Below are 25,442 nucleotides of genomic sequence, written 5' to 3' on the forward strand. Positions count from 1 at the left end.
ATTGAAACACACATCGAAGAAACCGAAAAAGCAATTTATTTACGGAACTCGAGACTGAATATTCATTTGAAAGAAAATGAATTTCGATGTTACGACATAGGATGGATAAACAGATCACTGCATTCTACAGTAAAAACAATATTCTTTAATTCAGAACACACAATAGTACAGCACGTAGTTATATTTGCAAAATATTTTGTTTACTGCACAAATTCACAGTAACTCACGCACTAGAATTACAAAAATTTAAAACTCATAAAAATCATTCCATCGCTACTATGGCAACGGTAGACGCACCCGCTCGTCGCATACGACAAATAACAAAGTTGCGCGGTCGATAATAATTTAATTTTAAGAGTACACTTTGGCACAACAAATAAATGTATCAGTATCGTAGACTGAACAAATATAGCTAACTAAAACTAACATAATAGCTAACTAAAAAAATGTACGAAGTGTTTTGAAGGTAATATGTTACCGTTGAAGCGGCTGGTTTTAAATTGTGTTTCATTAAATGGCTGGATACTCGATTAGATTTTTTCAGGAAATGCTTCGTTATTTTATGAAATAACGGCAGAATTATTTCATGAATTTCCTAATTTTATATAATAACGAATTTCATGCTTTGACGGTTACTTTACACACGTGATTGTAATAAGTACTTCTAGAAAATGTTTTTTTTTTTTACATCAATGTTTGGCACCAGTGTATGGAATAGATACATGGACCTTACCAGCAGAACATTAAACAAACTTTAAACTACGCAGAGATGTATGGTGAGATTTTTATTAGGAATTAAGGGGGTCCGGGACACAAAAATCGTCAAATTTGCAATTTTTTATCATGTGAAAAATTACTCCGTTTTATTCTGCTTAAAAGGACGCTTGAATCTTGTTTCTGTCTTAAATAGAACGGAAAATATAATTATTTTTGTTGCATGCACCTAACTAATGTGTACTTAACTTTAAACTTTAAACTCATGGAGTTTTTCTCCATGATGCAATTTTTCCCGATTTCTTGCATTCAAATTCTTATAAGTCAGGAACCGATTAAGATATAGTAATGAAACTTGGAGCATATTTTTTTCAAACAGTTTACTTTTAATTTTTATTCGACGAATTTGAAAAAAAACTTTTCCTGCAAAAATTATGATTTTTTAAAAAAAAAAGTATCTTCGAATTTTTCGAATTTTTTTTAAAAATATTTTTTATTTTTTATTGAATCAATATTTTTAAAATCGCCGAATAAAAATTAAAGCTTAGATATTTGTGCGTAGTTTATTTTAAAAAAATTTAAAATAGATCAAGAATATTTTGAGTTATAGCAATTTAAAACAACCCCATTTAAAAAAAAACTAATTAAATTTAAATAAATTTTTTTTTCATATTTATGTTATGATTTTGCTTATTAAATAAATGGTGAATCAGTGCAAAAAATTTCAAAACTCTAAAGTACATAATAAAAAAATTTCAAAATGTGTCCCGGACCCCCTTAAAAGTAGGGGGGGGGGAGAGAGAAAATTACCAACTCCGACTGTTGGAATTTTAAAACCATTGACTTATGACCCCTTCACCCCCAAAACAGTTGAACTTAGGTCCACTACGTGGGGATCAGCTACCTACGGGGCTCTAGGCGATTGCCCGGCCCTGGAGTAGCCTCTGCAAACTTTCAGCATCGAAAAATTTCATAACTACAGTGCAAAACCTTTTATTCGGGAACCAAAAAACCGGGAAACCAGAAAACCGGCAACTTTTTCCCGATTTTTCTGTTATTTTTTAAAAATACGCCATTTTGGTAGTTTTTGAAAAATTAAGCATTTTTTCTGAGATACCAAAAAGAATATTAACGATTTCTTAATAAACACCATATTACTCACGGAAAACTCGGAAAAATGTTTGCAAACACTAACTTTAAATGGTTGTCCTTTATGCGGGGCAAAACTTCCCAAAAAAATTTTTTTTTTCCTTTTTCCAAACAGAATGTGGGGGTCTCAGGTATTATGAATAACTTCAGTTTTTTGGTGTTTAAATTATTCTCTCACTATTAGTTTTTAATATTTCGATATCTATAAGCATTTCTGAACTGTTTTCTTCTTATTTCAATAGGTATTACTATTTATTATAGTAATTTAAGTTTTACAAACAATCGGCCAATAGCGCTTTTTAGCGATCCAGAAAACCGGGAAATTCAGATATTCGGAATAGCGATGGTCCCGAACTTCCCAGATAATTGGTTCTCTACTGTACCATAAGACATGAAAAATTAAATTAAGTCAGCCGGTGGAGGTGGACATTTAACAACAATAAGGAACTAGAGTTGACGGAAATAGAGGTCAGTGACATAGACGAAGTTTCTTGGAACACAGGATTGTGGATTATGTACCAAAATACAACTGTCACGACATACAGGAAATGGCGAGGAAACTTGCACTCTTCCTAGTGCAATGGACCTGCTACGACGTTCTTTTTCAAATTTACGTTCTGTTTTGTTTTTCTCACTTTTATAGTGTGATTGAATGCGTAGACAATGCGTTGCATAAATCTTAGTATAACGATATAAGAGTTATAAATGTTGCATTAAACTGCGTAAAAGTGCTTCTCTATTTGAGTAGATTGTTGTAGAAAGTACTGTAGCTGGAGAAAAATGTATTTGGGGAACGCAGCAGTCTACTTTTTGTAGGGCAGATGTCATAATTGACAAATATTTGTTAAGCCAAAAAAAAAAAAAAAAAGTTTCGATTACGTGTGCCTGTTTTAATTCAAAAATCAGACATTTGTTTTGCTTAAAACGGGTGGTTTGAATCCAATTTACTATAAATTCACTTTGTTTTTACAATAATAAACAAATATATTCCCGGGGTACCCCCCCCCTACAACAGCAGCTGTGGTGGTAAAACAACTAGTTTGATATTTCACTTGTATGAAAATCAATATATGAAACAAAATAAAATCAAAGTAGAAATTATTATTATTATTACTATTTTAATTTTAGTGTAAAGTTATGGAGATTTTAGATCTCCGTTATGGTAATTTTAAAATCTTTAAACTTATAACATCTAGATGCTGCCTCATTGGTAACTAACTCACTTGGCTCCGAAACAAGAAGATTCTAGGTTCAAATCATGTCTTCGTAGTTTTTGTTTTGAAAAGTTAGGAACTTCAGAAATTATAAGAAGTTCGGAATGTGTGCTTGAATTTGGTTATTGAACTACATGAAAAATGTTTCGCTAGTTTTCTACCTACTGAAAAACGAATGCTCGTATACAGGGTTTGCCGATTTCTATCAGTCAATATACCCTATATGACCAAAAGTATTGGAAAACTTTCAAAAATTCACATTTTAAAGGATTTCTCGACAAATAAAAGACTAATTGCTTTGTAACTTTTGTCGCATAAAAGGTATGTTTTAGCTGTCCTTTTTCATTAAAAGTTATATCACCCATGCATTTTGGGGACCAGCAACAAATTGAGGAGAACCAAAATGTTTTTTGAGCATCGTTCATCGGTTGTTCGTAAGTTTCCAGCATTTGCTTGCAATCGCTCAGTTTGATTCATTATAAAACAGATTATTTGCGAACAATCCCTCACGATTCGTAGTCAGCCCAAGAGCTATTCAAATTAGAACTCTGATAACTTTTTGAATTTTTAAGATATTGAACTGAAATTTTACTATGGATTGGAAAATCTAGTTGGGGTTTAGATTCTGAAAGTTATAAATTGCTATCTTTCTCGCATGCACAGAGAAAAATTAATTGCCTTAAACGTTTATATTTCATCAAATTTTCCAGATTTAAATTTCAAATTTTAGTTTTATATTTCTCTTGTATGCTGTCAAGTTTTCTGAAAGTTTGGTAAGTTTTGATGAAAAACTTTGCGTGTTTTGAGACAAAAAGCGTCAAATAAAATTCGTAGTTTTTAAAGAAATGCTTATATTTTCATAAATATCAGTGATATTTTCTCGAAAGTACGTAAAATAATTGTACATAGTAGGGTAATTAATTTCTGAAATTTACAGCTTATTCTCAGCTATTTGCGATTAAAGATGACCAAAAAACATTTTTGTTTTCCTCAATTTGTTGCTGGTCCCCTAAATGTACTGTTGATATAACTTTTAATGAAAAATGACAGCTAAAATATACTTTTTATGCTGCAAAAGTTACAAAGCAATTGATCTTTTATCTGTCGAGAAATCTTTAGAAATGTGAATTTTTGAAAGTGTCCCAATACTTTTGGTCATATAGTGTATATCATGATATGTATCACGATATATATCCGATATTTATTTTGAAAACATCATGATATTTTGATAGTTTCGATACTTATTTTTTCAATTACGGTATTTTCAATGTAAAAACTACATGAGTCGTAGTAATATTGTTCATTTATTATTAAAAATAACCAAAAAGTTATGTACTATATTTTTATCATGTATATCATTGTACATCATTAACATAATAAAGTAATGTAATATTCCTTTTTTATTTTACATTCATAAAATTATTACTAATGTGCCATAAGCATTCATAGTAAAAGTGTCTAATTAAATATTAAACATTGGTCAGAGAAAGAGAAAATGTCATATGATTGTGCACCGACCAATGTTTATATTTTTATTTATGAGCCATATAACTGTAAAAGTAGCTAACAGAAGAAAAATATCGCATATTTTCGAAAATATCATGATATTTTCGAATTATTGTTAGAAATTCTCTAGGACGGCGTATCTCCCTTTTACCACGGAGCCGCGATTAAGGAGTTAATACATCCCAGTGAAAGTTTAAATCGACATTTAAAGCAATTGACACTTAAAACATTAATTGATATCTACTAATGCAAGTGCACCACTACTGTTTGACCGCGGATTGTATGTAATTTGGCAATCTGCCAAGTAAAGACTATTCCATCTGAATGAATCCAGCAGGGGAGAACTGAAAATAACCATGGGATTTTGATGCACGCGTTTTATAATGTAATGCTTTATTCATTTATTGCTTTCTCTAAAATAAAGTCAGGAAAACAATAATAGTTACCATGGAAACAACAAAAAGAAAAGAAAATATTTTCATTTCGTTCAGGAATGTAAAAGCAAAATGGTAAGCTCAAAACGTGGTTGTGATTATAAATCAATTGATTTTTGCCGTGAGAATATTGACTGAATATACTTTAGATTTAAAAATGTTACTGTGAGCAGATTTTCATTTTTATAAAACTAAGGCTAAATAATAAAGAGGCAAAAGTGCACATTTGTAGCAAATCACGTTACACCCCTGTAAACTAATAGATACGTCCATTTCCGCCTATAAACCGGATATCAGCCTTTCCATGTAATCGATGGTCAAACAGTACAGTTCCTAATCAGGAAATAGCATGTGTTGGTTTTAAATTTTTGATATAATTTGTCGCGTGCACGCGGATGAAGTGAATGGGACTAAGTGGAATAGTTCCTTTCGTACACTTTTTCAATTCGTTTATTGAATCGTTTACTTATTCATTCATTAATTAGTTCTTTTGCATTCTTTCATTTATAAATTCTTTTATTTATTCATTCACCATTTTATTACCTCATTTATTTTTTCTCAGAGAGTGATTTATTCAATTATTATTTCATTATTTATTCATTTGTTCATTCGATGGAAAACATTTTTGATAATCAAATAAAAAATATTTCATTAGAAAAATACTGTATTGTCTTCTTTGCCCCATACATAAGGCAAAATGAAAGTTTTCCCCTTTTGGTTTTGAAATAGTACAAATTTACTGCCCAAAGTAAAAAATAATATTTCAGTGCAAGTTTTATTGTAAATACCTTGTTATTTCTTTAATTCAAAACAAATTTCCATTTTGTTCATTTGAAAAATGTAAACGATCTTAACTATTTCCCTTTGTCCCGTATTCCCTTACTTACCTTACTTTTATAAAATACTCCCGCAGCTTTAAGGAATTAAACCAGCTGTTCCGCATTGGCCATGGGATTTTTAAATTTTTTTTTAGAAAATTCGTGCGGCACTCAGTTGATTCCGTTTTTATATAAAGAGATAACTTTTATGTTTACATAGCAACAATAAATTTTTTAATCAATACACTTCCTACGGAATTTAAAATCTGCCACCTATGGGGATCTCCTTGCTTGCCGTAATATATAGGGCAACTCTTATTTAGTTATTTATTTTGACAAATGGTTTTCTATGGAGCAAAGTAAGAAATAATTTCGGGAAATGAAAACTTAGAACATCAAGAAAGCGTTGCTATTTAAAGAGAGCTAAGTGGTTGGTAATGTTATTTCCCTTTTACGGTGTTTTAGTAATACAGTCGACTCCCGCTACAACGCGATCCGATTTACGCGAAATGGCTATAACGCGACTTTTTTTTCCAGTAAAGAATTTTAGACATAACACGAATTCCTCGCCCGCAACACGAAAATTTTCGGAAGGGAATCGCGGTGTGTAAGTATCGGCTTTGTTATTGGCTACTAAAAAAATGTTTTGTGAATAGCATCATTGATAGTTTAAGTTCCCACACCTTAATGGTCTGATACGTCGGTTAAACAAATAATTACGCCTCATTTTTTTTTTCTTTTTTTTTTTTCATCCTAAATATGAAAGTTGTTGAAATATAATATAATAACTAAGAGTGATGTTTTAGCTTGTGAAGATCGAAAAAAAGGAGAAAGTTTCTGACAGTTAAAGAAAAGCTAAAGATTAAGTGCTTGAACAACTATTAAAATGCGTCGAAGGTAGCACGACTATTAGATATGAGTGAAACGTCCATATGTACAAATAAAAGTCATGAAAAGGAAATTCGTAAAAGCTCACCAAGTAGTATCTACGAAAAATGCAAAAAATATGAAAATGGAAGCTGCTCTTGTATTGTGAATTTAAGAAAGCAGGAAGAGGGGTGTTGCCATAGATGGAAACGTTATAAAAGAACTAGCGAAGCAATTGAATTTAAAAATGTATTAGAATTAACGATTTCGTCACATAACTTAAATCATCAATATATTCATTTTCTAAAGTTACAAATATCATTACTGGATCAACTGTACAGTAAAACTATTGCGCATTTGTTTTTCTTACGTCATACTGTACATACCGTACTGGCTAATTTTATGTATTTTTTTTTCCCATTGATCATTGATTTTGTACATCGTAGCAGTATTTTATATTAAATAAAACGTTTTTTTTAATTTAAAATATAAATAAAGTTCAGTTTTTTTATGTAAGAAACAGTAATGTGTAGTTAAGAAATGGTTTTTGACAGTTTGAGGTGGTGTTTACAAGTGTATAAACCAACTGGGTATATTTATAAAAGTTTTTACACACACCCTTTTCCACAACGCGAAATTTCGACTTACGCGAGGGGTCTTGGAACGCATCCCTCGCGTAAGTCGGGACTTGACTGTACCATATTATGAAATAAAACATATTAAACACATTTAATTATTCACCTGGTTCAAAGGCAAGAATTTTATGAACGTAATTTATCTATTATTTTTAAAACCAAGAATAAACAGAATTTTCAAGAAATTTATGAACTATATATATATATATATATATATATATATATATATATATATATATATATATATATATATATATATATATATATATATATATATATATATATATATATATATATATATATTAAAGCAAAAACAAAAAGAATTTTTCTCAACAAACGCTGGATCTTTCCAGTAAAAGCCGACTGTTTCGAAGCTATTTTAACCAGAAAACGCCGGTCGGCATATCCTGGTCTTCCTGAAATCCGGCAGCCTTGATATGTATCCATTTATCCCTTTGTTTTTCAATTTTTCTACTTATTTGCAGTGATCCGTTCTGCGCAAGAACCGGCATTCTTCCTTCTTCCTTTTCTTAAAAAAATACGGAGAAATGGCGCCGACTGTGTTCTCCAGAACTAAAATAATAGCATCTCCAGAAAGCTGTATTTGCATGAGCATGGTTACGATTACGCACAATATTGACATTTGGTTCCGGACGGGAGATTTTCTGAGAAATGAGCCGAGTACCACGTGTGTAGATAACTTTCTCTCTTTGTTTGTATAATTTCTTCTTCCGACTTCTGTGTAAGTGTCGTTTTTATTCCTACCAAGAATCGGAGAGTGGATGAGTTGGAATCCCTTCCGACCCTTTCCTCGGAGGTATTTATATTTCCGGCGCACTTCTCTTAAAGTATCGTTTCGCTTTCAGAGCAAAGGAGGGAGTTATTGTTTGAGAAGACAATGTTCAAAATAATTTTCTGAGAATTTACCAGTTGGGCCGCACGAAGTCTGTTTGGGCAAACTACTTAGAGCTTTGATGGAGACGAAAAGTAAGTTTGGTCTGCCTAGACGATTGCAAGACAAGAGGAAATAAAGGCTGGTTTCTTCAATTTAACCACCTCGACGTAATAAAGTTTCTTTTGTAACGGAAATAGGGGCGTGCACAGAAATTTTGGGGCCCGTCACAAATGACTTTTCCGGGCCCCTTTCCATATTGTTAAACCCTATATTTCATGCCTAGTTTTAAAAATATTGGGCCCCAGTCAGGCTCGGGCCCGGGCAAAACAGGTGTCCCCCCCCCCCCGGGTGCACGACCCTGAAAGGAAATAATAAAAAACCTCCATATAAAAAGCACCGATTAAGTTAGACAAAAATTTGCTTTTTTAGATATTTGGAATGAAAACGAAATTGTGATCCAGTACAGTTGACTCCCTATTAACCGGCCTCCGTTTAAGTGGCCGTAATTAATTAATTATGAAAAAAAAGGGTAAAAGGAGTGGAAAAGTTCCTGACTATGAATTTTTTTTTTTGGACATAAAAATTAAACTTAAAAAGCGTAGAATTGGACAGAAAGTCATCAAACTTCCGCCTTTTGTTTTCAAACCTTCCTTCTAACTTTATGTAAAAAGCTCTTTGAATAAATTTGAACAGAAGAATTGTCGTGTTCTTTCATTCTTCCGTAGAAAAAAAAAGTGATTTTTTTTTCAAATATTTTTCAAAATGATATACAATAGGTTTTTAAAATAAATTCACTCACTTATGGAAGGTGCTTAGTAGGAATTTCAAACTCTTTAAAGCAGCTCAATGGTATTTAGCTGTTGAATGCAATTTTAAAAATGCCTTCATCTAGCATAAATTTATGTTTTTCGCGTCATCCTTTTTAGCTGGAAATACGTTCAACCGGATTACCTTTTGTCCTATTTGAACCGGTTAATCCAAAGACTACTTTTCTTCCAAAAACTCAACAACAATTGTTAAAAGTTAAATTCAATGTTAATAAAAACAAGTAAACTCAGGGGATATGGTCAAGAGCAATGGCGCTCAAGGAATATTTGCGAGTTTGGGCACAAATATTCCTTGAGCACCATTGCTCAAGGATACTTCTATAATTTCTCATTATAGCCGATCTGTTATCACAGTTTAGTTCCGAGAAATTAAAATCGATTAAGTTTTGTGAGAAGAAACGACTGGCCTGTTGAAGAAAGTATCTGTTAAATACTGTTGATTCTCTGTAATCTCTACATAGTATAAAATAATGTCTCCAAGAAGCGTCTGTGTGTTTGAACTCGCAAAACTCGAGAACTACCCGGTCGATTGCGCTGAAATTTTCACAGTTTATTCCTTTAAGTCCTGAGAAGGTTTGCAGACCAGTTCGAAATGTAAGCGTTTTTTATGTATTTAAATAAAGTTCCTCAGAGACCCTCTTGCTCAGATTTATCTGAGCCTTTAAAACCGGTAAACCGAGCATTGGTAGGTGCGGGTGGTCTCTGAGAGTGTCAAGTGTAAAGGGCAATTCAAATTTTTCCGTTGACCGGCATCAGCGATTGAGAACCCCAGCTCTAAAATGTAACAGTTACAATGTGTTAAAACGTCTATCAGTTGGCTGAGAAAACAAAAACGTTCTCAAAATCATTATTTCTAACTATTTAATTTTCTTTATTTCAGTAAAAAAATAGTGAATGGCATGAGATTTATTTACGAGCATACTCTTGATAATATTGAACTTTCTTCGTGCCTTGCAGAATTTATTTTGTTCCTTAGAAGTAACTCTTGAAGTTGTCCTAATAATCCCAACCTTGATCGCAGTTAGAGGGAAACATTGAAACTCCGAAGAGCAAACTAGAAAGTAATTACACCGTAGTGGCCCTGGACGGTTTAAGTGACAGTTAATACTCGCTGTAGTTTGTCTACGTCAGTCATTTTCTGCACTCTGATTAACGAAGGTAAATGCAAACAAAAACAAAGCCGGAATCAATTTCGATAGATATACAGAGAGGGAGTGAGAGAAACTTGTGCTTTCTCGGTAGGTTCTTACGTTTTCTCGAGTTATTGAGTGACACAGGGTAAGTAGGGGAATGTGGGGCAAAGTGAAATGGTTAAGATGATTGAGTTTTTTCAAAATGAGCAAATCGGAAATTTGTTTTGAAAATTGCTGTACATAAAGAAATAACATTGTATTTTATTATAAAACTTGCGTTGAAACAGTAATTTTTAATTTTGGCAGTAAATTTTAGTCTTCAAAAAAAAAAAAAAAAAGAGGAAAATTTTCACTTTTTTTTCATTGGGCAAAGTGAAAAATAAAATATTTTTCTATTGATAATAAAACATATTTTTGATCAAAAGAATCAGTAAAGAAAAGGTTATTTGAATAAATGAAAAGATATGTAATGAAACAAAAGATAAATAATTAAATGAATAAATCAATTAATGTATGAAGAAAAATAAATGAGCGATTAAAAGAATGAACGAATACGAAAATAAGTGAATGGATGAAAAAATATAAGTGAATTACTAAATGAAGGAATGCAAATGAATTAATTAATAAATGAAAACGTAAGTGATTCATATTAAATGATTGAGTGAGTAAATGAAACAAACTATTTCACGTTGCCCCATCCACTTTGCCCGTAGATGTTATGTTTTTTTGAGCTGTTTAAAATTGAACGAAAAATTGTTCAAATCAAAAAGTGAAGCCTGGGAATAAAGCATCCTCGCTGAGATATTTCGATCATAAAAAAGTTTCTAGCCGAGGACTGCAGTTGAGTGCTAATAAGCACGAAACTGCAGTCCTCGGCTGGAAATGACCGAGCTGGCGGTGTATTTCATATAAAAAAGTTTGTTCGAATCAGGCCATTGAACCAAAAGTTATTAGGATATTGGAGTAGGGGGGTGGAGGAGGGTTGTTGGCAGACACACCTTTTCCCATCTCAAAACCCTTCTTGCCCATTTTTAACCGACTTCAAAAAGGAGGCGGTTATCAGTTCATACCGTATGTATGTTTTTTTTTTTTTTTTTTGTCCACTCATAGCGTCTCACCTAGTGAACCGATTTTGATGATTCTTTTTTTAATGGATAGGGGATGGCTCAACTTAGGTCCCATTACTTTGTTTGACCATATTTGTTCTTTAGAAAAAAAGTTATGGGCAAAAAACAGTACATTTTATGCAATTTCCCTATTAAATGATTAAAATGATATTATAGCGAAGTACGCACTTTTTTTTCCGTGGATAACGGTGGCTCAGTGGTAGAATTCTCGCCTCCCACACGAGCGACCTGGGTTCAAATCCCGACTAGGACAAAGTGAATTTTACTAAAATTTCGTTTCTACTGTTTAACGTACTGTTTTCTCGAATGTTCTATTAATTTCTGTATCTTTCCAAGTCTGGAAAGTTCCAGCACTTTCTCAAGTTGCATATAAGGAGATGTAACGTTCATTCGTGGTTCTGAATAAAGATCTCGAGTTGAGACTAACGAGTATTCGCTTCATTTGGCTTTCACATTGTCTTCGCTATCTTCATCTACGCGACGATATGAAACTCATTGTTATAAAAGTTTGGTGCCATATTACATTAATAGTAATTGTAATGATAATTTTGAATAAAGGCTTTTCTAAAGCAATACAGTGATATAGAGCCAAACTTCTTACTAGGTAACTTCTTACTTTTACTGAAATATCTACATTTACACTAAAAAGAATGAAATAAAAAAATTTTGAAAAAAAAAAAAGAACCGACTTCAAAATTGCTCTAAAAAGTGAAAAATAATTTTATTCTTTAAACACCATCGATAATGCTTTTAAACATAATTTTTGAAGTTGGCGCAAAAACGATAGATAAAATCATTCACAGTCATAACTCAACTACAACTATAAATTTAACCAGGCCCAGTTTCTTCTTTATCACATAAATTATGCATTGATGACAACATATTTGAATAACGATATAAATGTTTCGTTCGTAACTTTGGATGCTTTTCTGAAAAAAAATATGAACAAAGCATAGTTACACTGGATTTTACGTTTTGTTTTTGCGCCAACTTCAAAAATTATGTTTAAAAGCATTATCGATGGTGTTTAAAGAATAAAATTATTTTTCACTTTTTAGAGCAATTTTGAAGTCGGTTCTATTTTTTTTTCAAAATTTTTTTATTAATTTTTCATTATTTATTTGATTATTTTGTTTATTTTTGACTTTTTTTTTCTTTTTACCAATAGTTTTGTGAAGCATTAAGTCTTCTCTCATACTTTTTTTCTTTCTTCCTTTGACTTTTGCAGGAAAGTGGGCTATAAACGGGGACTTCGTATCAATAAAATAAGCTTGCCGTAGTAAGAATAATTCTTGGTTTGTACTTTTCTTTCCTTTTCCTTATTTTCTCACGTTGTTCAGAATTTTTTTTTTAAATCCATTTAAATTTTGTATTTGTTCTGGCCCGTGAAAACTTTGAAATATGAAGTCCTTTGAGTTAAAAAGTGTGCTACATCACTATAATCATATGTATGTTTGCATTTGAGCGCTTTTTCTTCTTTACTAATAATAAATCTGAAAGTCTGGCTGGATCTCTGTCTGCGGATGTCTCGATGTCTGGATCTATGTGACGCGCATAGCTCCTAGACCGTTCATCCAATTTTCATGAAATTTTGCACTAAATTAGTTTGTAGAATGAGGGTGTGCACCTCGAAGCGATGTTTTGAAAATTCGATTTTTTTTCTTTTTCTATTCTATTTTGAAAAACATTTTACCGAGAAAATTGTCATAACGTGGACGGTTAAATTACCATAACAGGGACGATGCAAATTTACATAGGAAATTGGTGAGAACTTCATCATCCATTATTTGTAAATATACAGGCAAATCAAATGACCTTTTAATTTTCTACTACGGGAAAAGCCGTGCGGGTACCACTGGTTATCTAATAAAATGTTAAAAAAAACGCAAATCCTTCTATTCACAAAAATCCTGTTGTCATGGGCCGTGTATTAAAAAAACCCATAACTTCATTAAATATACTTCTTCGGAAACAAAAATGTTTTTATTTGACGTGATTCCGTTTCTTTAAAGGTTACAAAACCTCCTTATTTGATTATAAACAGTCCTTGTCCGTTTCTGCGTCAGTCCCGCCATATTGCAGCAGTGTTTTGGTTCCCGCGCAAACGTTTCGTCTTGCGAGAGGAAATAGAAAGGTTCTAAGAAAGATTTTTCTTGTCGGTGCTAACAAACTGTATCCTTGACGGGAACTCTTTTTAAGACATGCCACCTGGTTTTTGTAACAGTGGTCGTTCTTGTGGCGTGGCTACTTGAAACTGTGGTAATTTTTTTGCCGCCAAAGTAAAAAAAGTAGTTATTCATGTTCTTAAGTGTTGCATGTTTGGAAAATGTGTATTCAGATGTTTCAGAAAAGTAATGTTTTAAATGAAAGAGGGGGACGATATAAATGTTTGTAAATTACAAATATATATTTAAAAAATGCATTAGTATCCCGCTATCCGGCACCTGTTCATTCGAAATTCGGAATATTAAATCTATTTATTACGAAATTTTATTTTTTTAACTCAAATACTGAAAACTCAAAGTTGTTCGTAGTAGCCGTTATTCGTAATAACCATAAATAAAATAGTTTTAAAAATGTTAAAGCATTGAGAAAAATTCAACTTTTTTCGTATAATTTGACTTTTTTTTTTGGCAAAAAAAGTTTGGGGGCCAAACAAACAAAAATAAATAAAATAAATGAATAAATAAAAATAAATAAATAAGTATTTTAAAAAAACTTAATCTTATAATATTATGGTTTTTATAAAAAAAAATGTTTTAAGCGCTATTAAATTTGCATATATTGGCATTAAGTGGTAGAGCCATAAGTATTTTGTTCATCTTGGCCAAAACTTTCATTTTTAAAATGGAATGTTTTGATAGTGTGTTGATGCTGTTGGCGGAGAATGTTATTTTAAATTTTGTTTAAATATATATGTAGTTAAAAGTCATTTAAAAAGTTAAAAATTTGATTTAATTACTAAAGAGAAGAAAATTGTTCGAATTTAAAAAATCCAAAGAAGTGAACTGAGGGAAACATAACTGCTATGACTCATTCTGAACTAAAGGGATAATTTCTTCTTCTGCTTGCAACTGATCGCCTTTAGTATCACAAGGAGGTATTCTCCTAACTTAAATTTTTGGGAGAGGGAGAATCTCAATTCACTTAATGAATCCCCAAATTTTACCGAATGGTAGCATACGGACAAGCACACAGACCTGCACTCATTAAGAAAGGACATTAGGCACTATTAAAAAGATTGTTCTCCAGTTTTTTTTTTTCAATATAACTCTACCATGTGATTTCATGACAGGATTTGAAGGACTGTACACTGTCAAACATTCAAGAAACTTTTAGGGTAAATGTTGCTATAAAATGGAGTGTTTACAGTGCAGAAAAAATTACAGTAAATTCCCCCCCCCCCCCAAAAAAATAAAACAATTGCAGCTTTAATTGACACACCACATTACTTACAGTACAAAGCAAACAACACCGTATTTCCCCGCACTCAATTTGCGGCAACATGGATGGTAGTAACTTTTACCGTAAAATTTCAGGCTTTTCTAAAAACAGTTTAGGTGCTATTTGTTGGTTGGATTGAGATAGGACCTTACTCGTTTCTTGTTTCTACAAATGGCTCCTATCTCAATCAAAATTGCGAAAAACATGATATGAGTATTAGATGTCAAAATTAAAATTAATGCTAGGGGCTAGATGCTGCATTTTGTCTGCTGAATTTTTAAATAGAATTATGTTAAGTCTAGATCGGTTATAACGATTCCTGGGGACATGGAGTCTGCCCCTGCCTCCACCGAGGAGGAGCCCCCGCACGTGATTGACCTCAAAAAGGATCAACTACTGGTTAAGTAAAAACAATAAGTAATCGGGATCGCTCAAAACACAATTTCAATATTTTTCTTAATTTTCAAAGTTTCTAAATTGACTGACAAAATATGTCGAATAAAGAAATGAATCAGGAGGTCACAGTGACCTCCTATCGCGGCGCCCCTGATCACAAGACAAGTTAACCACTCAAGTAACAGAATGCTCGGTTGCGTCTTCACGGGCAAGTTATCGGAAAATGGAGAGGGATAACCTCATTCTATTACTTTTAAGAAGAAAAAATTCCAGAGATGGCAGTCCTGAAAGTACTAGCAACTTACATTTTGTTTCAACACACATCTTTTTCTTTTCTATTTTTATCGAACTTTCGCAATTTTGTTGTAATCCGAACAGGCCCCGCTCCCAATTAGTTCGTTTTATCGGGATTTTACGTACTAATACTCAAATTAAAGAAAGCTTAACATAAAAGTTTTTTCGGAATGTCGAACTTCTTACTTCCCGAAGCTCCCAATTTCTTGTTAAAGGGTCCCTAGTTAATCCCGAAGCCCGTGCCTGCAATTGTATCCTTTATTTGTACGTTTATTGGGTTTTTCACTTATTTAATGAACTCTTAGCAGTCACTTAAGTTAAATGATCCACTATCTCTGTCTTTAATCGACCCTTTCATCTTTTAACAGTGTTATTGCATCTATGGGTATAAAAGTCAAAACAAAACTCCTTAGGTATTCGATATTTATCTAAAATTAAGAATTAATAGTTGTAAAAATATTTCAAATGAATTATTATTAGTTTTCTACCGCCAAATGTATAACTATGTAGGAAATGAGATTTAAAAAAAATAATAATATTAATTAAAGTTGTGCAACTTTGAACATTAACATTTCTAAATGTTTTAACACTTTCCATTTTTATTTCGTAGCATAATAGGATTTCTATAATTTCTTACATTACATAGAAGAAGAGAGATTTCAACAACTTAAAATCAGCTTTCGAGGGAAACTTCCAAACAGTTACTTCAGAGACTTCATTACATATATTTTTTAAATAAACAAAATATGTTACGTGCAGGGTGTACTTTTGGACATTCGTTTTAGACTTCTGAATTCCAGTAAAATATCCACTGAATTTAGTGTTGTAGTTTTTAAAAATCTACACTACTTTACTTTTCTGCACATTTTTTTAGTGTACTTGTCAAAATGAAACAAATAGTGGGCTTTCACAGAAAAGCAGGCGTTTTGCTTTGCACTCGACAACTCCGAATCTTATTTCAAAATTAATATTAAAAATACAGTAATCGAAATTGTTTTGCCCATGAAATCGCACATACAAGTATGATTTCTTAGATCACACTTTTTTTTCCTCATCATTTTCGACCCCTCTCTCGTTTTTGTCATGTGTTTGAAGTATCACACTTCGCACTACCCCCTCTCTCTTTTGTCACATATCATGCTAGTTTGATTTACATATTCCTATAAAAAACGAGCTGATGTGTGCATCACATGACTTCCTTTTGCACCAATTTAAAGCTATTTCCTCATTATTGGCAATTTTAATGTGATTCAATGGTTAACTCTCTAAATATCACCAACAATGGCCAAATTAAAACCAGATTTAAAAGAAAAAATCGCCAAATTTGTCGCCAAGTTGGCGACAAAACTTGGCGATATATTGTCATGTGTTTGCACAAATTATAAAACCACTTGAGTTTGCATTGAAATTAACATTGATTTCCCCCCAAAAAGGTGAAAAAGACCCCCTTTGGAACATTCGAATGCAACCAAAAAAGGAGGTGCACAACTAGACTCCACTAGGAATCTACGTTCCAAATTTCAACTTTCTACGACGTACCGTTCTTGAGTTATGCGACATACATACCCACATACATACGTACATACGGACGTCACGAGAAAAGTTGTAATTGACTCGGGGAATGTCAAAATTGATATTTCGGGTGTCTATACTTTCTTAGGCATTTATCTGCGTGTGGTCGGGTTGAAAAAAAACAAAAAGAAAAAAAAAAAAACCCCAACACTAATTCGGGTGTAAGCAAACTGGAAATTAAGGCCGAATTTTGAATGAAAATATTTTCGCGAATACAATACTTATATTATATTTTTTGTAAAAGGATGTGAAAATGGTCGGATATCACACTTCTTACATAAAAAGTAGTCGAATACATAAAAAGTAGTCGAAAACTTTGCACTGCATAGTGAATAAAATATGACAACGTGTATAAGTACAAATTGAGAATGAAAAAAGGTTAAAAAACCAGCAAACAGCTGTTTCGGCACTCTAAAATACAAGTGCCATCATCAGTGCATTAAAAAACACTTCTTGTTGCCCTTCCCCCTCTCTTAAAGCGGGACATCATTTGTGGACAGCCCTTTAGTGGTTTTACCCCCCCCCCCCCAATGTTTTTATTTATTACTCGTTTTAAAATGAAATATAGTGCTGTAAAATGCTTTTTCCATGAAGGCTCAACTCCTGTCTTTCTCCAGTTCATTTTTAAGTCGAATGTACTTTAAAAAAAGTAGTGCGAAGCTAACCCACATTGATTTACGCTGAACAACTACAGGGTTAGCAACCACTATAAATGATAGGGTAGATCGGGGCACGTTTACGCAGTGCTCTTTTTCCGAAACGAATAACTGGAGATACCAACAGTCATACCAGATTGATGCTACTCCGTAGCAAATATTCTCACAAGTTTTTGAGCATCAGTCGAGCTTCGGTTTAGCATGCGGACAGAAAAATCTGTTTTCTATACCAAATTGAGTAAATTTTGTGTTGAACGTTTTGAAGCTTATTGTCAATAAAAACAATTAAGAACAAATAAATGTATAAAAATTAGCAGAACTTTAACTTTTTTGAGAACTGTATTTGTATGGACAGAAAAATTATTAAATTTTCTTGCACGTTAAAAATAAATCCAAACTTGCTGACGGGGCACATTTACGCACGTTCTTTCTGTGTCTTATTACTCTGCCTTACTTCAAAACAGGGCCTGGACGCTTTTTTCGCTCTGTATTGTTTCAAACCTTTAATATTTTTATCTTATTTAGTTTTGAAAATCACCATTCATTTCCAATTAAGTAACAGATTCGTATTTTATAGCTTACAGTCATATAGCGTTGTCTTCATGCCTATAAAATGTTCTTTAATTAATTGTGTGTAATTTTATTATTATAAAGTGTTTTAAGATGAATAAAACATTTAAATTGGGTTAAATATTTCATACACTTACTCCTTACTAGGAATTTTACAATGCGTAAACTTGCCCCGCGTTTGGGGCCAGTTTACGCAAACGACTTGGACGTAAAAAAAAACATTTTTTTTTACGGTTAAAAACACAAGCTGTGCATCAACTGAATATACGAATTTTGACTCCATTAACTGCTTCGTACAATCACAATGTTTAAAATTTCCTCGGTTAAAACTTAAAAATTAGAAAATTCATTGAAAAAAATCTACCCTACATAAAAATCAAGATAAACTGTTAAAGGTTCTTTGAACGCATGTAACTACTTAAGCGTGCACGTTCAGCACTAACACAGCCAGAAATTCCTTCTGGAGGAGGTTTCTGGTCACAAAAATCCTTACACGTGAATTAACTACCGTATTAGGATCAGCAACAATGTTAAAACCAAAACCTTTAGGGGGTGTTTATATCCCACTCCCCACTTCGCTGCGTCACTATCGTTCCGCAATGCTGGATTAGCAGTGCAGGTGATGATGATTTCCCGTTTATGCGTTGGCCATCTAGATCCCCAAATCTAATCCCATGTAAGATAAATAAATACCTGTGTGCTGAAGAGTAAAGTAAGAAATAACCGTCAAAAGCACAAATTGCAGATTACTGCAGACACGTGTTTTGGCGTTACAAGGAACGCCTTTTTCAATGCAAAAAGTAATGACCTTATGGATGGAATTTCCTTTGTCGGATGTCTTTTCATCCGTAAGCTCATTACTTTTTGCATTGAAAAGGGCGTTCCTTGTATTGCCGAAACACGTGTCAGCAGTAAGCTGCAATTTGTGCTTTTTGACGTTGTTATTTCTTACTTTAATAACCCCATGTGATTTTGTTATGGAGTTTCGTCAAAGACATTCGTTTATACACCACCACCATTGCTTACAACATTGCAAGAACTGAAAGATCTCACATGTGTAGCATAATGAGCAGGGTTCGCCGATATATATCGGTCAATATACATCGTGATATATATCACGATATATATCCGATATTTATTTTGAAAATATAATGATGTCTTGATATTTTCGATGTTTATTTTTTCAAAGTACGCAATTTGCAATATAAAAATTATATGCACTAGTCATATTAACACTATTCGTGTATTATTAAAAATAATCAAAAGTAATACATTTTATTTATATAGCACATTAATATATCATTATTATAACGTAAATAATATTCCTTCTTTATTTTATATTTTTAAAATTATGAGTAACGTAACAATTTTCATTAAAAATGCCTCGCTGAGAATTAAAAGTTGGTCAGAAAAAAAGGAAAATGTATTATTAATGTGTACTTGACTAATGCATATTTTTATTTCTGAAATGTATAAAATTCATAAAAGTAGTTAACCAAACAAAAATGAGTAACGTAGCTGATGCTTAAATAATTCAATTAAAATTAATAGAAATATATCAGTCATATTATATTTTATTTCTCATAGATTAAAATATCACATTTTACAAATGATTGTAAATATCATTTATATTTAAATGCCATTCTAAGTACGTAAATTTGTATATTTAATGTATATAAATAATGAAAGAAACATTAATTTTAAAGTTGATGCATTATAATAATAACATAATAATATTAACAACAGTGATTTGAGGAATCAGTTATTATTAAAAAGCTTGTTTGCACTGATTGAAAACATCGGATATATATCAAAATATCGGATATTTTCGATATTTTAGAAATTATCATATTTTCGAACCCTGATTATGAAAAATTGACAGTGAAACACTCCAAAATGTATGTTAGATGTGTGTTGCGTTACGAGAGGCGCACACATCAAACATTTGTGAGTGAAAAAAAACTTTCACAGTTTATGTTTATTTTTATGTATCATTTATAAGTGTAATAGTTAATGAAATATAAATTTTTAAAACTGGGATATTCTTTTATGCTAACCCTGTATATTGGGTAACGGCACCAGTTATGGACATGCTTCAAATATCGCTCTCAGGTTAACTCAATTTTCTGAGCCTTTTAATGTATTTAGGCATTTTAAACTATTTTTCTCTTATGCAACAACATCTCACCTAACGTTAGGTTGCTTCTGGATCCTCTGAATTAGTTGATTCTATTTTTATTTGCTCAATTTCGAAGAACAGTCCGACCCCACAGTAAAAAACACTGAAAAATCTGATGATACCCAGCGACAGACAGGATGAGGAAAGGATGAGTAATAGACCAAGTTACCCTTTTCTCTTCAAAATATGCAAAAGTTGTTTATTTTTAGAACTAAAGTATTATTAAATTCAAATGAATATGAAACAGCAGCTGATCTAGTGGTAGCTGCTCATAACCTTCCACAACTGCCTTATAAATACCAACTGGCTCATAAAATTGACTGAAGAATGAAACACCAGCTGATGTAGTGGTAGCTGCTCATAACCTTCCACAACTGCCTTATAAATACCAACTGGCTCATAAAATTGACTGAAGAATGAAACACCAGCTGATCTAGTGGTAGCTGCTCATAACCTCCCACAACTGCCTTATAAATACCAACTGGCTCATAAAATTGACTGAAGAATAAAACACCAGCTGATGTAGTGGTAGCTGCTCATAACCTCCCACAACTGTCTTATAAATACCAACTGGCTCATGAAATTGACTCTGATAGCATTAGATGGCTTCACCGTATTCATAGGCCTCAGCAACATCAGTTTTACTCGCCTAAAAGGCTTATTATTTAAATCCAACCTTATGACTGTCTGTTACTGGGCCCTTCTCTTACTGGTAACCTATGACTTTACCCTAAATTTTTGAAAATGACGAAAATCGTTGTTTGTATTTTTGAGACGCATGTTTTTACATTCTTTGTAATTTCTTTTAGGTGAACAATGCGTACGTCCGTGATCAGTGGAGGCATTCTCTGTCTTGGAAAGTAAGTACATATTTCTTTATTTCATTCAAGCACAATGAAAAACTCAAGATCCGAGCGAGATTCTACACGGCAAAAAAAAAAAAAAAAAAAAATCCTGAAACTTTACGGTAAAAAGTGCAGGCATCCATGTTGCCAGTACTTTTTTTTTTTGCCGTAAAATCCTATTTTATTGTAAAATTTTGTGCTTGAAAAACAAGAAAGCTGCGGCTAATTGTGCCAAATAATAAAATGAGTTTCAAGCAGTGGGGTCCGACCCTGCCACCTCCTTTTTCGAGGTACAGTATGCTAGCCACTATACTGAATATGGCTCGAATGCTGTGCCTTTTTGAGGAACTAAACGCTTCACATCATATGTCACGTGGTTACCGCGTTTACTTCTGCAATCGCTTTCTTTTTCCCTTGAAATATACTTTAAAAATTTTTTCTATGCTGTAAACACTCCATTTTACAGTAATAGTTTCCTGAACTTGTAACAGTGTACAGGAAATGTATGAAATACTTTGTGCTAAAATGCATTTCAGGGATAATTTAATCATTAAAAAAAATAAATAGTTGTTGTTTTCGTATGCCAGCTAGGGTGGCAATTTTGGGTGCAGTGCTTCACTTTTCCAACTGTACCGTAATTTTGTGTGAAGCCCCGACTTCCACAGTACACACATGCCATAAAAGGACCCGTCTATAGGGTAGGCAACCATTCACAGCATAACAACACATTCACACAAAGGGAGCACAAGGACTGGAGAGAGAAAGTACATCCTTGCCCGAGCCGGGATTCGAACCCGGGACCTCCCAATTGCAGTCAGACTTCTCTGATCACTATAGACAGGGCGGGCGGCAAAAAAAATAAAAAAAGAGAAACAGTTTTATAATATTTTTCATGTCAATTTGGTGTACCATTTTTTGTTATATTTCTTAAAGGTTCTTTTTATTTAATGCATAATAATTGCCACAAGTGCTTAAATTTAAACAAACAAAATATCAGTTAACTTATATAATAGCTTTGATAAATCTAGTTTTACAGTTCTTTCTCTCTGTCTCTCTATTATTATTATTATTATTATTATTATTATTATTATTGTTATTGTTATTATTATTATTATTATTATCATCATCATTGTTTTTTTTTTTTTTTTTTGAAAAAAGAAAAAAGGAAAGAAAAAGAAGAACCTCTTCTGGTTCGCAAAATTGTTTTACTAATTTTTATTAGTCTACAGTTTAAAGGGGGTTAAAAAATTAAAAAACCATGCATTACGTAATGCATGGGGTATATGTAAATCGAATACATCTTATTTGGTACCACGTATTATTCAGAATTTTAACGGATTTTTCATTCTTGGATTCAACTATTCAGAATTCTTTAAGACACACATATGATTAAAAATGAAATGCATTTTTTAACTTTTCAAAATCTGGAGTACGTGATGATATGTGGATATTTTTTAGTATAGGGCTCTCCATAAATGATGCCATACTTTTTTTCGACACTTTTGCCCCCTCCCCCTTTTTGTCACTTTAATGTAATTTTTAGTCGTGTTTAATGGTTTGTTTTCTTTCAAAGTTTTTCAAAAGGTAAAATAATGTGTGATATTGCCAAATAAGTACACCAAATATGGCGATAAAACTGCCATATACAGAGGGTGGCCAAATTATTATACTCAAAAGCTTTTCTGTACTTTTATTGTTTTTTTCTGTTGTTACATAGCTTGATTATTCGAAAACATTTTACAGTTTATTAAAAAGTTTAAAGTTTATTCTGGCAACATTTTACTCTTTGCTTTTTTATTATTTTAAATGTGACGGACGCCAGTGTCAGTGTCCGTTAAAATTTCAAGTTACTAGTTTCTTCTTGTAAGTGTGATTTTTGGAAAAAAAATAAACGATTTTATATATAACTAGCTGCGTTGCCCGGCTTTGCCCGGTCTACTTTGAAAATAAAAATTGTGTCAAGTGACGTATATTCAACAATCAAGCTTAAATAAAAGAAAAAAAAAACCATCATGCGAAATTTCTCCTCCAAACAATGATGACAGATATTAAGATACTTTTAAAAAATTTAAATGAGAAAGATAAATTTAAAAAGCGTAACCATGGAAACACAAAGTAAAAATAAGTTTAAGAATTGAAAATGAGAAATATGGAAATAAACTATGGATTCAAAAAGCGTTACCGTGGAAACGAAAATAAAATGGTTAAAAACTTGCATAGAGAGCAGACTTTTGAACTTCATTTAATTCGCTTGTAACTTTCTTTCTAACGGAGATAGAGGGTTACACTTTCGACCTTAGGTCGAGTTATATCTGGAGTAGAAAAAAGCAGCTCTTTTCAATGCTGTCGAAAAGAAAACTGTGGGTCAATTCCTTCACTTTTTATTGATGGATTTAATGAAGAAAGTAGTGCCTAAATTTCAGCTAAGCCTAAAAAAATTCGAAATAAAAACGTAAAAAACTCCCGCCACAATTAAGTTAGAGCATTGAAACAAATTGCGTAGAACGCGGAAAATTCTTCCCTTTCCAACGATACATAATATTAATATGTGCAAGTAATTTTTCACCCCCCCCCCCCCATATTCGGGAATTTATGAGAAAATTGGGCCTAAATTGGAATAAAAAAAGAACTATTCCTCGATTTTTTTTCGAACTGGTCTGCAAACCTTTTCAGGACTTAAAGGAACAAATTGTGAAAATTTCAGAAAAATCGGCCGGGTAAGTCTCGAGTTTTGCGAGTTCAAACACACAGACGCTTTTTGGAGACTTCATTTTATACTATGTAGAGATACTAGGTAGCTCAAGTAGCCATATCATGCATTGAAAGCATGTCACGCCGCATCCAAGCCGTGATAGAAGTTAAACGCGGAGTTACTGAACATCAAATAATTATTTTTTTTTAACCAATTTATAGTATCTATCAGAAGGTACTTTACGTTTAATATGTTTAATTCATATTTTAAATATACTGTAAAATGTGTTCAAATAATAAAATTATGTAACAACAATAAAAAAAATAAAATACAGAAAAGTTTGAGTAAAAATATGACAACGTGTATATATTTTCTACTAATCTTTACTAATAATAAAGCTGAAAGTCTCTCTGTCCGGATCTCTGTCTGTCAGGATCTCTCTCTGTCCGGATCTCTGTCCGTCAGGATCTCTTTGACGCACATAGCGCCTAGACCGTTCGGCCGATTTTCGTGAAATTTGGTACAAAGTTAGTTTGTAGCATGGGGGTGTGCACCTCGAAGCGATTTTTTGAAAATTCGATGTGGTTCTTTTTCTATTCCAATTTTAAGAACAAAATTATCATAAGATGGACGAGTAAATTACGAAATTATCATTACGTGGAACCGTAACATGGGCACAAGCCAATTGGCGAGATACGAAATTATCATAGAGTGGAACCGTAACATGGGTACAAGCCAATCGGCGAGGAAATTCACCATACATTATTAGTAAATATACAGGCGAACGAAAAGACCTTTTAATTTTTCTATTACGGGCAAAGCCGTGCGGGTACCATTAATGTACCAATAAAAGCATACAAAAAGAGTTTAAGAAACTCTGTAAACAGCTGTTTCGGGTTTATAAAATCACACTCCTTCTTCAGTGCATAAAAAGAGCGATGGAACAACCAAGTCCGACAACGGACAAGTGAACTTAAGTTTTTTAAACTCTTTTTAAATGCCTTTATTTGTACATTATACACGCTATCATATATTTACTCATTGTACGAAGTTTCCCGCTGCTTCTTTCACATACGGAAAAGTTTGTTTGAGTACAATAATTTGGCCATTCTCTGTAGTTGTAGAATGTCGCCAACCACAAAATCGTTTAGTTTTGCAATCGCGATAAATCCATTACATCGCTTTTTTATTTGAGCTTAGGGAAAGTGTAGCTATCGAGGAAATACATGGCCTGATAGGCGAGTTTAACTCAGGTATCTAAGCAGGAAATACTTTTTAAAAAGTAATTAACCTAGCTTTGTGATCGTCACACTAATGCGTTTTGTTCTTGAAACTTTGATAGGTCTCAAGCGCAACGATTTACAATGTAAATCTTCTCTCTATCTTTCTCATTTGCTAAAGGGTGTATTTATTTTTTTAAACTTAATTTCTTAATCACGTTTACTTAGGATTTAAATATAATTTATGTATGTAAA

At 32.6% G+C, this 25,442-nt stretch overlaps 1 protein-coding gene across 1 annotated transcript in view; it reads left to right on the top strand.

The window, feature by feature from the left end:
• Positions 1–25,442, top strand: part of LOC129230570 (C-Maf-inducing protein-like) — a 305,729-nt gene that overhangs the window by 84,115 nt on the left and 196,172 nt on the right. Inside the window, exon 3 of the mRNA XM_054864975.1 lies at positions 21,240–21,290. Within this exon, the coding sequence (XP_054720950.1) occupies positions 21,240–21,290 (51 nt within the window). The remainder of the gene's footprint in view (positions 1–21,239; positions 21,291–25,442) is intronic.

The sequence above is a fragment of the Uloborus diversus genome, chromosome 9 (genome assembly GCF_026930045.1).
Source record: "Uloborus diversus isolate 005 chromosome 9, Udiv.v.3.1, whole genome shotgun sequence".
NCBI classification, from domain to species: domain Eukaryota; kingdom Metazoa; phylum Arthropoda; class Arachnida; order Araneae; family Uloboridae; genus Uloborus; species Uloborus diversus.